The 15583-nt window shown below is 50.1% G+C and overlaps 6 protein-coding genes across 6 annotated transcripts; 3 read left to right on the top strand and 3 right to left on the bottom strand.

Moving 5' to 3' along the window:
• Positions 1–174: 174 nt before the first annotated feature.
• PHATRDRAFT_39066 (predicted protein) lies at positions 175–1152 on the top strand (the record flags this gene model as incomplete). The annotated part of the gene is made up of 1 exon (XM_002183021.1): positions 175–1152. The coding sequence occupies one exon, from the start codon at positions 175–177 to the stop codon at positions 1150–1152; it is 978 nt and encodes a 325-aa protein (XP_002183057.1).
• Positions 1153–1215: 63 nt separating this feature from the next.
• On the bottom strand, positions 1216–4802 carry PHATRDRAFT_48574 (predicted protein). The gene is made up of 4 exons (XM_002183153.1): positions 4546–4802; positions 4195–4453; positions 2884–4094; positions 1216–2808 (listed from the first exon to the last, which is right to left on the bottom strand). The coding sequence occupies exons 1-4, from the start codon at positions 4787–4789 to the stop codon at positions 1361–1363; spliced, it is 3162 nt and encodes a 1053-aa protein (XP_002183189.1). The 5' UTR covers positions 4790–4802; the 3' UTR covers positions 1216–1360.
• A 369-nt stretch (positions 4803–5171) lies between these two features.
• Positions 5172–6258, top strand: PHATRDRAFT_48575 (predicted protein). Its single transcript, XM_002183022.1, has 4 exons — positions 5172–5487; positions 5550–5655; positions 5723–5834; positions 5902–6258. Exons 1-4 carry the CDS (start codon positions 5226–5228, stop codon positions 6172–6174), a joined length of 753 nt encoding a protein of 250 aa, XP_002183058.1. The 5' UTR covers positions 5172–5225; the 3' UTR covers positions 6175–6258.
• Positions 6259–6852: 594 nt separating this feature from the next.
• On the top strand, positions 6853–7632 carry PHATRDRAFT_5617 (predicted protein; the record flags this gene model as incomplete). The annotated part of the gene is made up of 2 exons (XM_002183023.1): positions 6853–7098; positions 7162–7632. Coding segments are annotated over 2 exons (717 nt in total), but the record flags the coding sequence as incomplete, so codon positions are not given.
• Positions 7633–7877: 245 nt separating this feature from the next.
• Positions 7878–9576, bottom strand: PHATRDRAFT_48577 (predicted protein; the record flags this gene model as incomplete). The annotated part of the gene is made up of 1 exon (XM_002183154.1): positions 7878–9576. The coding sequence occupies exon 1, from the start codon at positions 9339–9341 to the stop codon at positions 7878–7880; it is 1464 nt and encodes a 487-aa protein (XP_002183190.1). The 5' UTR covers positions 9342–9576.
• A 1621-nt stretch (positions 9577–11197) lies between these two features.
• On the bottom strand, positions 11198–15441 carry PHATRDRAFT_48579 (predicted protein; the record flags this gene model as incomplete). Its single annotated transcript, XM_002183155.1, has 2 exons — positions 14889–15441; positions 11198–12022 (listed from the first exon to the last, which is right to left on the bottom strand). Coding segments are annotated over exons 1-2 (828 nt in total), but the record flags the coding sequence as incomplete, so codon positions are not given.
• Between the last annotated feature and the right edge of the window lie 142 nt (positions 15442–15583).

The following is a 15583-nucleotide window of genomic DNA, read 5'->3' on the forward strand; positions in this document are numbered from 1 at the left end:
GTGTCGACTTCGTTGCGTCCTTCTTTGGACCAAGACCAAAGATCCTGTATGGGTTCTGTGAATCATCGTGGTTCTACTTATCTGTAGCGACTTTTATTCTTTGACACGAACAAACACAATCCGGATTGGTAGATCTCTTAAAAACGATTCTTCTGGCTAACAAACGACGCCCCTATGCAGACTCTTCCTTCTGAAGGTTCAATCGTGTGCGGTGAAATCGTTCGAATTGAACCGTATGGAGCCTTCGTGCAGTTGGAAGAATGTCGAGCTCGGGGGCTTTTGCACATCTCTCAAATTGCGAACATGAGGTTGGAAAAAGTTGAGGATGCACTATCAATGAACGATCGTGTGTGGGTCAAAGTTTTGGAGGTAGTACCCGACGACAATCCAGACATGTCCCGTCCGCAACGCTTCAAAATAAAGCTCACCATGAAAAATGTTGCTCAAGATGGTACAGCTCAAGAAATAGAGGCATCGCTACAAGCTGGTCAAAGAGTATCACAAGCAATTGAACAAAACTTGAATTCCAAGATTGGAATGGGTGTAGCACGAGATCCAATGGCTGGTTACAGCAACGCGAGCGATCGTTTGATTTTGAAAAATGATCCTTCCCGGAAGACGACTGTAATAAATGGGTACGCGCTAGTGGACGATACCGAAGGAGTACTTCCTCCGGAGTCATCGCTGCCTCCCTTAATCGAGCCAGTACAAATTGTATTAATGGGCCGTGGGCGCGGAAAAACGTTGCCGGCATGGATGACCAATGACGACAACGGCCCGATCAAGCGTTCCGAGATGGTAGTCAACGATGACGGAAGCTCATCCAACGAAAGTGGACGACATTCTAGAAAACGCAGCAAACGCAAAAGCAAAGAAAAGCGCAAAAAGGATAGAAAGCGTTCTCGAAAGACTCGATATAACGACGAAAGTGAGAGGGACGACCGAGACCGCGATAGACATCGAAAAAAACGCCGTCGAAGCCAGCGTAGTCGCAGCCCAAGCGCCAGTGCTAAAAGCTCCATCCCTGATGAGGGTTTTTTCAATCGGTCATTAGGGGATGATAGAAACATCAGCTTTCGGAATGTGGACGAAGCGAAGCGCCTAGTAGAAGAGTTGGAGAAAAAAGGAGTTCGCAAAAGTCGGCGGTCGTAGTTTTGGCAAAAATGTTATCATGCAGCAACTTGCTTTACAGACTGCTACATTTTCTGCATCCAGCTCACGTTAGTCAAGGACGTGTTGGCCAAAAAGGTTCGTTTTGTGAGTTGTTTACAGCGAACACATATTGATCTTTTTTTAAGCGCTGTCGTTAGAAATTGCCGACCCCTATAGTTCGGGTTGGAACGTCGGCTGCAAGAGATGATTAGGATGTGGCAAATCCGAATGAGTACCGTTCATCTCCAAAGGTTTGAATCTGATTCTTCAGTACATCACTGCTCCTGCTCTTCAAGCGACGACGAGACTTCGCAGGACGCTCCTTGGAACTGAGTCCAGAAGTTTGACAGCTGTTTCTCTTCAGAGATGGATTCGAATTATGGGACAAGGATAGGTGGTAGTTCATCTTCTTGTGATCAGTGCTAGCTGTTCGAACATCCGCCGACGAACGATGGGAACGCTTACCCTTTTCACGTTGGTGGCTTGTTGTTCGTCGCTCTTGGTCTTTTGTTTTTGACGAATTTGTTTTGTCTTCAAATGCTCTGTGAGAAGTAGAGGAGCCACTCCACTCCTTAAGAGATTGGGCATTTTCCCCTCGGGTTTTGGAGATCGGCTTAGTCGAACCGAAAGAATGGGGCATCTCTCTACGCGGATTGGTTGTGACATCGATGTCACGCTTCTTAGGATTTCCAAAGCGAGAGGAATTGCTTCTAGTTTTTTCACCAGTATGTCCTATCGATTTGCAGGAAAGCAATTTTTTCAGATCTTGAGAGCGAGGTTCCCTAGATATGCGGTCAACTGAAGGCAAGGTGTAGGATTTTTGGACCACTGGCTTGGACGAACTGATCCGATGTGAGCTTGCTTCCTTTTCAACCAAAAGGGCCGACACTTCTTGAAAGCCGGCATCGAGCATAGTTGCCGAGAGCGAAGAGGGAGCCAGTTTCGGAATGTGTGGCTTTTCGGTGCTGTCCTTCGAAAGGCACTCCTTTGTCTTTCGTCCCCGTGTGCAATCTTTCTTGGATATCTTACTCGTCCTTTTCTCCTTTCCATTGTCCTCCTCCCACGTCACCTTCTTTTCACTACCGGCAGTAGTCTGTGTGAGAACAGCACAAGCTTCCAAGTCGTACGTCGATTTGCCGCCGTCGTCACCAACACGGGAAAACACTTCCAAGAGATCCCGGGGTTTGGCGACGCTGTTCAGTTCAGAATTCTCGAGAGCTATTTCTGTCTGATGCTGGAGTTCCTCTCGCCGCATTTTCTTCTTGTCGCGTCGTGTCTTTTCAGTTTTTTCGTCTCCAATCCATGCTGATGCTTTGACACGCATACTCTGTAAGCTTCGTCTGCTCTTGTGTTTCTTTTCGTCTTTCAAATTACTTTGCTTGATGGCGTTTCCTGAAGTGCCGGAGAGGAGACGATGCTTGCGATATTCTCGGATCTTGAATTTGCGTTTTGATTCGATAGCAGCTGCCTTTTGCATTTCTCGTAGTTCGAGATCTTCAAGTTTGGCAGCTTCACGAAGCCCTGCCTGCATCTTCTTTGCTGAGTTGAGACGGTGCTTGCAATGTGCAACGATCAGCTTGAGACTCTCATCAGCTTGCTCGTCGAGGGTTTTCTTCGGGTCGTACCCGAAACGGACACTTTCAAGATCCGGATATTCTGAAGCAAGAATGTGATTACGTGAGATATTACGAGTGTCTTTTAATTTTTCTTCTGGGGTCCTACACAGCTTACCATTTAGAATTTCAGCAATATTCTTCTTCGCTGCAGACTGGGACAAGCCTAGACTGTTACGAGAGAGCTTGTCTTGACTCTCGATGATGGACGACAAGCGATTCAGTTCCTCCTTTGCTGAAAGATTGCACTGATGTACGGTGGAAATTTCACTCTCAAATTCTGCTAGCTTCAAGGCAATTGCTTCTTTCTCCCGAAGAGCAGAAGCGCTCGTAGAACGAACTTCAGTTGCCACTTTACTTAGTCGATGTTGAGCAAGTGAACGATTGTGCTCAGCTTGACCATTCTCTTGACGGACAGTGTCTATGCTACGTTTAATGCCAGCGTTCTGGTCGTCACGTAGGCTTCGAAGAGTGTCAAACGAAGCTCGGACATGTTCGTTTTCTCTTCTTAGCGTGACGATATCGATCAGAAACTTAGATGCTTCATCTCGCCTGCTTTCTTCGGTTTTCCTGGCGTTGTTTATGGCGCCCTGCTCTAATTCGACCTTCTCTGACGATGTGTTGGCCCTTTCTTCCATCTCGTCAAGTTGGTCCTTGAAAGAAGAAAGAGTCGCCTTGAGATCTTCAATTATTTGGGCTTCTTCTTCGCACGCTTTCGTTTCTGTTTCAACTTTCACTTCCACACAGCCGAATTCCAAGACCGGCGGAATGTTCGACTCTTTTTGGGACTTGCTCGGAGTCATTCCATTGGCGATTTGCGCATAGATAGTGCGTTCCCAGGCGAGATGGAGATCGGATTGATGGTCTAGTGCAGTCTGCCGAAGCACTTGCATTTCTTGGGACAACTTACGATGCACACTGTATTTGCCTTCGATCTTGGCCTCTAGTGCTATAACAGCTTTGTTGTGACGGTCTTCTTCCGACACTGTTTCTGCTGCGCATTTTGCGTGTGCCGCTTCGGACAGTTCGAGTGCGTCGGTGACTTCATCTATCATATGTTCCATGGACATTGTTTCGGCACGAAGCAATGTCGTTTGCTGTGAGAAAGCAGCAAGTTTTTTTGATTCGCTCTGGATACGTTGGCGGAGAGAATGCTCGGTCAGTTTGAGTTTTTTCAAGTTCTGGTCGGCGGCATGGACTTGAGCTGTAGCCTCTGTTTTTTCATGTGCTAGAGAGGAAAGGTCTGCACGAAGATCGTGCAGAAGGCGGTCCTGCTTTCGCTGATAGAAAAATAATGTCCGCTTGGTTTCCAGAACCTGTTTGAGCTTACTGGTAGGAATTTAAAATTGGAGGAGATTAGGTGCAAAGATCGCGAATCGAACCAGTCGCGCAGGAGTCTGCTTATCTAGTCGTTTTGTCAAGCACATACCGATCCAGTGCTCGAAGGTCGTCCCCCGTTCGATCTCCCGAAAGACGAGCTAGACTTAAAGCTCGTTGACCTGAGGACAACAAGTGATGACGACGCTGGAGCTCCGCGCGTTCTTGCCCAACTTTGTATTTGATATGTTCCAACTTGGACTCCAGCTCGGCGTGTTGGTGAACGCGGCGCTCTTTGAAATTCTTGGCGTTGTCCAACAGTCTCTGAGATTCTTGCTGTTGTAGTCCTAGTGTTTCCAGATCCCGTTGTACTATACAATAGGTGAGAATGTGTTGGATGGCGTTGCGCATTAGCTTTGTCGTCTTGTCGGCGACCCTCAACATTACACGGACAAGTACTTACATTCTTCCTGCGTGATCTTTAGCGCGTTCATTTGCGCAAGCTCATGCGATTGTTGCTGTTGCTCAATGGGTGCCAAAGAAGCCCGCGCCATTAGTTGGGTATGCCCGCCGTTGCTGTGATCGAGTTTCTTTTTACGCATTCCTAAACCCAACCCGCTGCTCAATTTGGAAATGTGTGACGGCCGCGACCCCAATCGCGAATGAAACACACCGCCTGGTTTCTTTCCTGGAGGTTGTAGAAACATGGTTGCTTGTGTCAATGCTCTTCTGTATATGTAAAGTGTAATGAAGGAAAATGAACGCGATCGATCGAGCTCTCGACTCTTCAAGCTTTAGGAGGCAATGCCGGGCTTGGCGGCAATTCCATTTGGCCTTGCGATGACCGGCATGCGTACGCTGTAGAAATGCTGAGGACGAATCCGTTTCTGGCTTTGTTCGAGACTGACGTGGAAAACTTAGCTAATTTATAAAGCGGTATTCAAAATATCCGTTTGAGAAGGAAGTAAGGTATTTGCTCCAATTACGATACGGAGACGGAATACCTGCTCCCGACGCCATGGCGATCCATCCAAGTAGACAGAGACTACACCGTATATCACAAATCAGGGTCTGCTTCAACTTTTCTGTTGCATTTTCTCGCCTTTTCCTCTGAAATCACAGCTGCTATCCACGCTGGAGAGCATGATGGAAGGCAACGTGAGTGCCTCCGGGGTAATGCCTCTCAAGGATCTAGCCGCAGACGGTGACGATCAGGACGATAGTCTCTGTAGTCAACGAACGCTTTGGACGCGTCTTTGGCACGGCATCGCTGGGTCGTCAATCGTGGTCAACGTTGTCGCCATGGCACTTGAAGGATCGGCTGTGGCGATCATTGCAGGTCTCTTTGCGGCGTGCGTCGCACCCGTTGTGATTCTCCGACAATTTCAGTTGCAGAATACCGATAGTAAGTTGCTTTTTTGATTCTTAGTATTGGAAATAATGTGACTCAACGTTGGCAAAATGCAGCGCTTCGTCAGGTACAAAATGCTTTGCGTCATGAAGTCAATCGACTACAGATCGAGAACAATAAGCTTCATTCGGAAGTAAACCAGCTTGAAAGTCAAGTTTTCCAGTAAGTACAGAAGCATTCCTCTTTTTCACATTCCTTGAAGAATTCTAAAGGACTATCTGTTCGGTAGGTTACAAGAAAGAGAGGAAAGACTAGCGATAATTACCAAGGAACAGGGGACCAGTGTGGATACGTTTGTGAAACTCGTGAAAGAGAACAGGCAAACAACGGATGAAATGAAGGTAAGCCACTGTAGCCTCTTTTCGCTTGCTGCTGTGTACCCTCTGACTATGTTCCACATTTGTGCAGATGTGCGTCAAAGCGGATACGATGCAAACGCTTGTACAGGCTATTCTTTCGAGCGACTTCGATTCGTCAGCTCACTTTTCCGCTCAAGAAGTGCAAATTCTAAACGTGCGTCTTCGGAACATCCCAGGTATACGGGTGAATTCTAAAGCTCTTCAAAAAGCAGTCCAAAGCTCCCAACGCACCTTGGAGGACGTGTTGAGCTTGGTTGAGCACATGGATCGCGATGACTTGCCAGAAGAAGAACGTATCTTTCAGCTTCAGCCTAGTCATTAGGAATCAATGGCAAAAGAATCCCGTTCAGTAGTGCAGCAAGTTTATATGATAGGTAGTAGGTTTTCGTGAGCTATTTTCTTGTTACAGAGCAGTTGGGTATCCGCTTTTATAGTTAGATGTAGATATGAGCTTTGGACTGGCTAACTTTAGCTCGGTCAAACTGTTGGGGGTAGGGTATTTTGGGTACGTTCTCATCACCGCCACTGTCAGTCCGGTTCTCCAAAGGAAGTGCGAGAGGCCACCTCAGGAAACAATTGTTGACCACTGCTATGGCAACCAAGAGATTGACGATGCCGCTTCTGCCGTAGCATTTTGCACTTTGTGCACCTAGATCTTAGTAGTGGGAGGACTCTGTGAATGAGAATCGTTTTGTCACGCGCAGGAATGGTTTTCCCTCTGACGATGTGGTCGGGCTGTACCTTATTCCTCGTTGTTTCTTCCGTGGCTGGGTTCGCACCGCCGAATGTACATACTGTGAACGTGCGAGTAGCACAATCTTTCAAGAAAGGACTGTATGGTTTGTCGATGTTAAGTACTTCCAGACCTGCAACCGATGGCGTTTTTGAAATTCTCAAATCGGCAAGCTTGGTATCAGCCGAGAGTGGGAAAGTCTGCAAAGGCCAAGATAAAATAGTGAACACCCACGACCCACTCGGCAAACTATTCGGCAAGAACCCGAAAACTTTAGTTGTCGTGATGCCCCAATTAGGAGACTTCGACAGTGGCGAATACACCGAAAATCTCATGGCGGTACGGAGCGATCTTCAGAAAGCCGGGATCGCGTTGCGCTTAATTGGCATTGGAAATGCCGCTTCGGCTAGACGATTTGCTTCGTTCAATCATGTTCCAATGGATTTGCTGTATGCTGATCTGGTAGGCTCTTTGCACCAAAGATTGGGTCTACACGGTGGGCCTAATTGGGATGTACCTGACTTCATACCAAAAGCCATCTTGAAGTGGTTCGCCGACTACGTAGGTGCCTCGGAGGACCCCGACCATCGGGGCGTAGCACGGTCGTGGCTCAACTACATGGCTATGTGTGCCGGAATCGCCGCACCCAATACTTTATCCGAAATATTTCGTGGGTACATTGGCGACAAGTCGGCTCCGGAACGATTACGTCCAGAAGAAATTGTTTCCATTGGAGACAATCTAGTTGCCGTTAGGGGTGTCACCGACGTCAAACTCGGTCCAATTCAATATCAGAGTCTGTGGAAAAATGAATTTGGCTACCAACGACCAGCCGAGCTGGCAACCGTTCGTCTCCGATACATGGTCGAAGTCTTGTCGAATTTTTCGCAGTACGTGCCGGACCAAAAATACCTTCATTTGCGCGGGGCCACATTTTTGTTGGACGCGGACGGTCGCGTACTCTATGAACATCGTGATACTGGCGTACTGGCCTACAGCAAAACCATGGCCCGACCGCTTACCTTTCTACAGCCGTATATTGGTGACAAGGCCTTGAATCCGTTGCAGCTTGGTGACAATCGTTATCAAACTTCTTTGATCTCTATTTCCGGCGGAACACTTCCTAAAAGGTAGACCGGTGAGAAATTTTCACAATGCTATTTTATACATCGATAGGACAGCGTCAACATTCACCATAAATAGTTTTAAGATCTAAAATACCAACAACCAATTCTCCCCACAAAATCACAAACACGATCCTTCCGCAAAGACGGACGATACCTCCCCATACTCTACGCCGCCGGAGCGTATCCAGTATCATCGTCTTCGTCGGATCCGGCGACAACGTCCCCCGAGTCGTCGGTGTCAGGTGTGGGGTGGCTAGAATGCGTCTCAGACAGCATTTTTTGTACCCGATTGTACCGCTCCACCATATCGTTCCCCAAGCGATTAACCGCTTCGCAGAATCCGACCTCTAATTGTTGGACGTGCAGAGCTTGGAGGCGTACCTGAAGGGCCGACGGTCCTTTGGAAGCAAGCGTGCACTCGAGCGTCTCGGGTAAAGGTGTAGGCGACGCCGTCACGGAAGTCTGATGCCAGGAAACGAGGCGCTTCAGGTCGGTCCGAAAAGTCTCAACACACCAGGTCTTGACGGCATCCCCGGCCATCCATGTCTCGCTAATGAGTTGCGCCTGCGCAGCCAAGTCGGCAATGGCGCTGCTGCCCGTCAAAGTTGTGACGGAACGGTTAGAACCGAGGGCCAATCGAAAGACGGGTGTGAGTTTGCGCGTCCGTGATTTGCGGGGTGCGTTGCGGACATCGTCAACAATGGCTTGGTCTGTAGCAATGGCGTAGGGGCCCTTGTCTGCGCGGTGGGGCAGGTACCGATGCGACGATCCCGGCTGGATTTTCCCATGTAACCGTGCGGCTGCCTTGACGCTATACCAGAAGGTGGGACCTTCGGGGATGTTGTTGTGGTGTACCGAGTAGGGCAAGTTGTGGCCGCTGTTGTTGGCTTCCGCGGTTTTGGCCAGCAAAATTTGTTGCTGGACCTTGTGCTTGAGTTGGGCAAGCTCGTGTGGTTTGATACGTCGCTTGGCGTATTCCTGTCGGACCTGACGGTACACTTCAGTAGCGAAGGTTGGTGTGTGTGTGTCGCCCAGTACTACGTCGTACTCGGAAATCATCGCGGTTACCGTGTCGTTCGGTACATCGGCGGTCCGGCCGACCGCCCGTTGCCTGGCGGGCACCGAGTTTCCTTTCGTGGACGTCAGGCAGTGAGCACTGGTACCGTTACGAAGCAGAGTCGCCGTTGAAACCTTCCCGTGCTTGGCACTACTACGTGGGGCTTTGGCCGGGAGCTGCTTGGCGGCTCGCAAAGGCGACGGATGCGGCAAACTCGTGGTGGGGTTACCGCCGGTAGTCTGCGGAATAGGGAGCGGGCGAAGAGCCGGGTTCCATTGGTGTCCCGAGTGCAGAGATAACTGTTGCTGCTGTTGTTGTTGGTATTGATGTTCCAAGGCTGTATTGAGGGCAAAGCAAGGAAAACCTTCCTTGTCTTTGAACGAAATGGGTTCGGCCCAAGAGCTTTCGTTGTCTTGATGTACGAGTTCGTTGTAGAACTGATCAAAGAGTTTTTCAATCTCAGGGTCCTCGTCCGTTAAGCCGTTGACCGAAAGAAGCGACGTCATGTCCTCTTGATTCGGGGGAACAGTGGCCAAAGTCGAGGATTCCGTTCCGTAGTCGCGTCCATTCATAGCGAATCTTCAAAGTCTCTGAATCCAACACAACCAACAAGTCTTCCGCTTCACTGGAAGTAAAGGTCATACAATGCCCAAGCGAGCTCTTCTGCACTCTCTGCGCTACTTTTGTTAGCGAGCTTCACCCTGGACCGAAATCAGGTGGAGTCGAACGGCTATACGATACACGCAGGTCTTTTGTAGCAAGCAAACTGGTAGCGGGGAAGAGGTCTCGTCCCGTTCAATTTCTTGCGGGGATGGGCGTATATAATTTGCGAACGTGATCGCTTGTTTGGTCTCTTATGCTTCCGAGCGAACGGAAACCATTTTCTTGAGTGACGCATGCGACAGCAAGTATATTCATTCAGATGTCGTAACATCTGATCTTTCTTAACAATATCTCGAGGAAGATGACACCTATGACGTGTCACGGGGAGCCGGGCTGAGAAACACCTCCGACGGTACTACGCCATGGCAGCCCGACCCGAACCGTTCCGTCAGACCGATCAATACGTGATCTACTACGTATGCACTGACTGTGAGTACCGGTTGATTTTGATGTCTGTCAGCCTGCAGAGATTGCAAAAACCAGCCGACAGATTGGGCAACCGTCCGTCGTTTGCCACTGCACGGACCCAAAGACTAAACAAAGCAAGAGGGCAGAGTACCGAAGGTGCTTTCTCAGAGTCCCATGTCTCATAAACCAGATCTGTTCACACCGTTTCAATATTAGTCCACTAGGAACCAGAACAAGACTTACACTGTTACCGCTAGCTACCTCTAGTGCTATACCGGGGCCTGCTCCCGTTGAAATTATGGGTACGTACTGTCTCCTCGTGTTTGAACTGGAGATAGGGTGGATTTCTACCGGCGCTCGAGTTTTCCGATCTTGAGCGTTGGTTTGAGAAGCCCAAGAACAATGGATAATGATTGGAATGTCAACCCAACACACAGTGTTGGCTGGTGTTTTGGCCGTTTAGTGGAAGTCTTAGGACACTTCTGCCCGCATGCTTACAACAGCCGCTGGCGTACCGTTTCGTCGCTCGGTATTAGGCTGTGCCTGTGTGCTACAATTGCAAATGTTAAAGTCCGGTACCGTAGCACCGTACTTTCTCAACCGGATTACGGGCGGTTGTGATGGCAAGATCTCGTAGAGGACTAAGGCGTCTCGTAGCCAGTAGCCGAATACTCACGAATGGGCACTCTTCGTTTTGTTGCGATTCCTTACAGATTCGGATTTGATGGCGACCCTCGGTGGTGTCCAACCGAGAGGACATAGTCCTATTGTTACGCCAAAATAGAACGAGTTGATCTTTACCGCGTCCGGTTTGTTGCGCTGGAAATTTCGCTTTGGCTTTATTGCTAGTAGAAACGCAGCATGGCCTCCACGGATGCCTCGCAAAGTTTCGTCTTGCACTCTAGCTATAGAGATACAGAGCCTATAGTCTACAGTTAGCATTCTTCTGCAATGGTCATCTACAAGGAAAGAGCAACGCATTTCTATAGAATTGGAAGCCTGGCGGGATGTGTTCTCCATTGTCACTTGATATATCTACTATTTGCAGCCTCGGTCGCTCCACAAAATTTCCTGACGGTGTAAAGGGTTGGCAAAGGATAACAACCAAGCGGAAATTTTCAATCGCGATGTCTGATTTTAGAGTGGTTGTTTTCAAAAACACTGCACAATCGTCGCTGTTCCAGTTTAGGGGTCAATTTTGATTGTTACAGCTGATCAAACAGGGGAAGGAGAGGCAGCGAATGCAGGGGTAGGCGACGGATCGGCAGCGGGGGAAGGCGACAGATCGGCAACAGGGGAAGGCGACAGATTGCCACCAGGGGTAGGCGACAGATCGGCAACAGGGGAAGGCGACGGATCGGCAACAGGGGAAGGCGACGGATCGGCAACAGGGGTAGGCGACAGATCGGCAACAGGGGTAGGCGACAGATCGGCAACAGGAGAAGGCGACAGATCGACAGCAGGGGAAGGCGACAGATTGGTAGCAGGGGAAGGCGACAGATCGGCAACAGGGGAAGCGGTTGGCGTAACTGGCGTAGGTCCGCCAGCGGGATCGAAACAGTAGTCGGTGCGGCTCGAATCAAGCTCGCCGCCGCCACATCCGGGCACGGCCTCTCCACCATCTCGCTGGAAACATTCGAGCATTCCTTCGCAGTCGTCGTCAACATCGCAGTCGCCTTGGCAAGCCATCAACGGGAATACAGAACTCGGGCCGCCGTTGTTCCCGACAAAAGTCACTGGAGGGCCGGCGGTTGGTTGAGCAACGGTTGGTTGGATAACAGGGGTATCAGTTAGTTGGGTAGCAGGGGAAGCGGTTGGCGTGACCGGCGTAGGTCCGCCAGTGGGATCATAGCAGTAGTCGGTGCGGCTTGAATCAAGCTCTCCGCCGCCACATCCGGGCACAGCCTCTCCGCCATCTCGCTGGAAACATTCGAGCATTCCTTCGCAGTCGTCGTCAACATCGCAGTCACCTTGGCAAGCCATCAACGGGAATACAGAACTCGGGCCGCCGTTGTTCCCGACAAAAGTCACTGGAGGGCCGGCGGTTGGTTGAGCAACGGTTGGTTGGGCAACAGGGGTATCAGTTAGTTGGGTAGCAGGGGAAGCGGTTGGCGTGACCGGCGTAGGTCCGCCAGTGGGATCATAGCAGAAGTCGGTGCGGCTTGAATCAAGCTCTCCGCCGCCACATCCGGGCACAGCCTCTCCGCCATCCCGATGAAAGCACTCAAGCATTCCTTTGCAGTCGTCGTTAACATCGCAATCTCCTTGGCAAGCAATCAACGGAAACGCAGAACCTGGGTTACCGTTGTTGCCGACGACTTGTACCTTTTGCTTCAACACCCGACCACGAAGTTTCGTTGTAAACGAGGTCAATTCAGTTCTCGCAGCATCAAATTCTCGGATTTCCAAGGAAATGAGAGTCAATCCAAGGTGGAGAGAGGGGAATGTGAACTTCATTGGAAACGTAGTATTTTTTTAAGTGCAAGTCAGCTGCTTTTGTATTTTGGAACAAGATATTTGGGTAAAGTTGACAATCTATAAGCTTGCCTTCGCTGGTAAATATAACAGACCGAGAAATGCTGTGTGCAACCGGCTGTCATCCTTGATATCGATATGAAAATCATACGGTACTGGCAGGGCCAGGCCGAAGATATAAAAATGTTGTTCTTGGTGTCCGTTATATAAGGGAAATCAGCAACTCCACCCAGAGACCTCAGAAAGGTCGTTCACATATCCATATATTCGTACTCTTCTAGTTGATAGTGATAAGGGAAAAAGTCATCCACGGAAGGAATAGTTGTTGTATCGCTAGCCTTACCCAAGCGAGCGTTCCCCCCTCCTGACGGGGGGAATGCCCGATGGAGTCACAATCGGGATTCGATTTTGCCCCTCTGAAGGGCCAAAACACTTCTTTACTCTTTTGTCTTTTTGTCAAAATTAACGTGCCATGGAATTGAACCACGGAGCGCTCTCCCCAAGTCACGTCTTATCACCTCGTCACATTTAAGGTATATTAAGCATATTCACTTATATCTTGACATCTTCTCTGCTTGATATTCCTTGGCCCTTGAGCCATCCTCCCCACTCTGGAGATGACCCCTTCCCCTCCTTTCTTTATCCACCCGAGTAAGGTGTCGACAAATCAAACTTTTTCAAATCGGGTATCGAACTCATGGACGTTACCATGTCGAAATTAACGTGCCATGGAATTGAACCACGGAGCGCTATCCCCAAATCACGTCTATTAAGTTGCCCATGCCGGCACGTAGTATGTGTATTGCTAGCCTTACCCAAGCGAGCGTTCCCCCCCTCCTGACGTGGGAATGCCCGATTGAGTCACAATCGGGATTCGATGTTGCCCCTCACGAAGGGCCAAAACATTTCTGTACCCTTGTCTTGTTGGCAATCTGTTAATCCCACCCCGTAGTGGATACGTAGGTCCATTTTTACCGTACATTCCATACAGAACAGACTTACACTGTTACCGCTAGCTACCTCTAGTGCCGTACCGGGGCCTGCTCCCGTTGAAATTATGCGTACGTACTGTCTCCTCGTGTTTGAACTGGAGATGGGGTGGATTTCTACCGGCGCTCGAGTTTTCCGATCTTGAGCGTTGGTTTGAGAAGCCCAAGAACAATGGATAATGATTGGAATGTCAACCCAACACACAGTGTTGACTGGTGTTTTGGCCGTTTAGTGGAAGTCTTAGGACACTTCTGCCCGCATGCTTACAACAGCCGCTGGCGTACCGTTTCGTCGCTCGGTATTAGGCTGTGCCTGTGTGCTACAATTGCAAATGTTAAAGTCCGGCACCGTAGCACCGTACTTTCTCAACCGGATTACGGGCGGTTGTGATGGCAAGATCTCGTAGAGGACTAAGGCGTCTCGTAGCCAGTAGCCGAATACTCACGAACGGGCACTCTTCGTTTTGTTGCGATTCCTTACAGATTCGGATTTGATGGCGACCCTCGGTGGTGTCCAACCGAGAGGACATAGTCCTATTGTTACGCCAAAATAGAACGAGTTTATCTTCACCGCCTTAAACTCGTAGACTCGCTTTGGTTCTGGTGGAAACGCAGCATAGCCTCCACAATTGGCTCGCAAAATCCGAGCCAAGTTTTCTCGTACTCTAGCTAGGGAGAAATACAGCGTCTATAGTCTAACGGTAGCATTCTTCTGCACCAGTCATCGACAAGGAAAGAGCAACGCGTTTTCTATAAATCTTTAGAAGTTTGGAAGCGTTACGCGGCCTGCTCTCCATTGTGTCACTTGTTATATCTACTATTTGCAGCCTCGGCCGCTGAAAAGAAATTTCCCGAAAGTGCAAAGGGTCAGTAAAGGACGACCACGCGGAAGTGTTTTCATTGTGGACTGCACAATTGTCGCTGTTTCAGTTTAAGGGCCAATGTTGATTGTTTCTCTCCCTGAGACAGCCGTTCCAACAGGGGAAGGCGAGGCATCGGCAACAGGGGAAGGAGAGGCATCGGCAACAGGGGAAGGCGACGGATCGGAAACAGGGGTAGGTGAGGGATCGGCAACAGGGGTAGGCGACGGATCAGCAACAGGGGTAGGCGACGGATCGGCAACGGGGGTATCAGTCGGTTGGGCAGCAGGGGTAGGCGACGGATCGGCAACAGGGGTATCAGTCGGTTGGGCAGCAGGGGAAACGGTTGGCGTGGCCGGCGTAGGTCCGCCAGTGGGATCATAGCAATAGTCGGTGCGGCTCGAATCAAGCTCGCCACCACCACATCCCGGCACAGCCTCTCCCCCATCTCGCTGGAAGCACTCAAGCGTTCCCGCACAGTCACTGTCTACATCGCAGTCACCTTGGCACGCCAACAAGGGGAATACGGAACTCGGGCTGCCGTTGTTGCCGACGATAGCCACTGGAGGGCCGTCGGTCGGTTGAGTAACGGGGGTATCAGTTGGTTGGGCAGCAGGGGTATCCGTCGGTTGGGCAGCAGGGGAAACGGTTGGCGTGGCCGGCGTGGGTCCGCCAGTGGGATCATAGCAATAGTCGGTGCGGCTCGAATCAAGCTCGCCACCACCACATCCCGGCACAGCCTCTCCCCCATCTCGCTGGAAGCACTCAAGCGTTCCCGCACAGTCACCGTCTACATCGCAGTCACCTTGGCAAGCCATCAACGGAAACGCAGAACCTGGGTTGCCGTTGTTACCGACGATAGCCACTGGAGGGCCGTCGGTCGGTTGAGTAACGGGGGTATCAGTTGGTTGGGTAGCAGGGGAAACGGTTGGCGTGGCCGGCGTAGGTCCGCCAGCAGGATCGTAGCAATAGTCGGTGCGGCTCGAATCAAGCTCGCCACCACCACATCCCGGCACAGCCTCTCCCCCATCTCGCTGGAAGCACTCAAGCGTTCCCGCACAGTCATCGTCAACATCGCAATCTCCTTGGCAAGCCATCAACGGAAACGCAGAACCTGGGTTGCCGTTGTTACCGACGATTTGGACGCTTTGCTGCAAAACCCGACCACGAAGTTGCGCGGAAAACGAGATCAATTCACTTCTTGCAGCATCAAATCCTCTGATTTCCAAGGAAATGAGAGTCACCCCAAGGTGGAGAGAGAGGAACGTAAACTTCATTGAAAATGAATTGTTGTAAAGGGCGAAGTAGCTGTTTTTGTGTGTTGAAACTAGATATTTGTGCAAGTTGACAATCTGCGAATTTCCAATGCTTGTAACCATAACAGTCAGAGAAATGCTGTGAGCAACGGAAATACCGGTA

This window comes from Phaeodactylum tricornutum, chromosome 18 (assembly GCF_000150955.2).
Source record: "Phaeodactylum tricornutum CCAP 1055/1 chromosome 18, whole genome shotgun sequence".
Taxonomy (NCBI): domain Eukaryota; phylum Bacillariophyta; class Bacillariophyceae; order Surirellales; family Neidiaceae; genus Phaeodactylum; species Phaeodactylum tricornutum.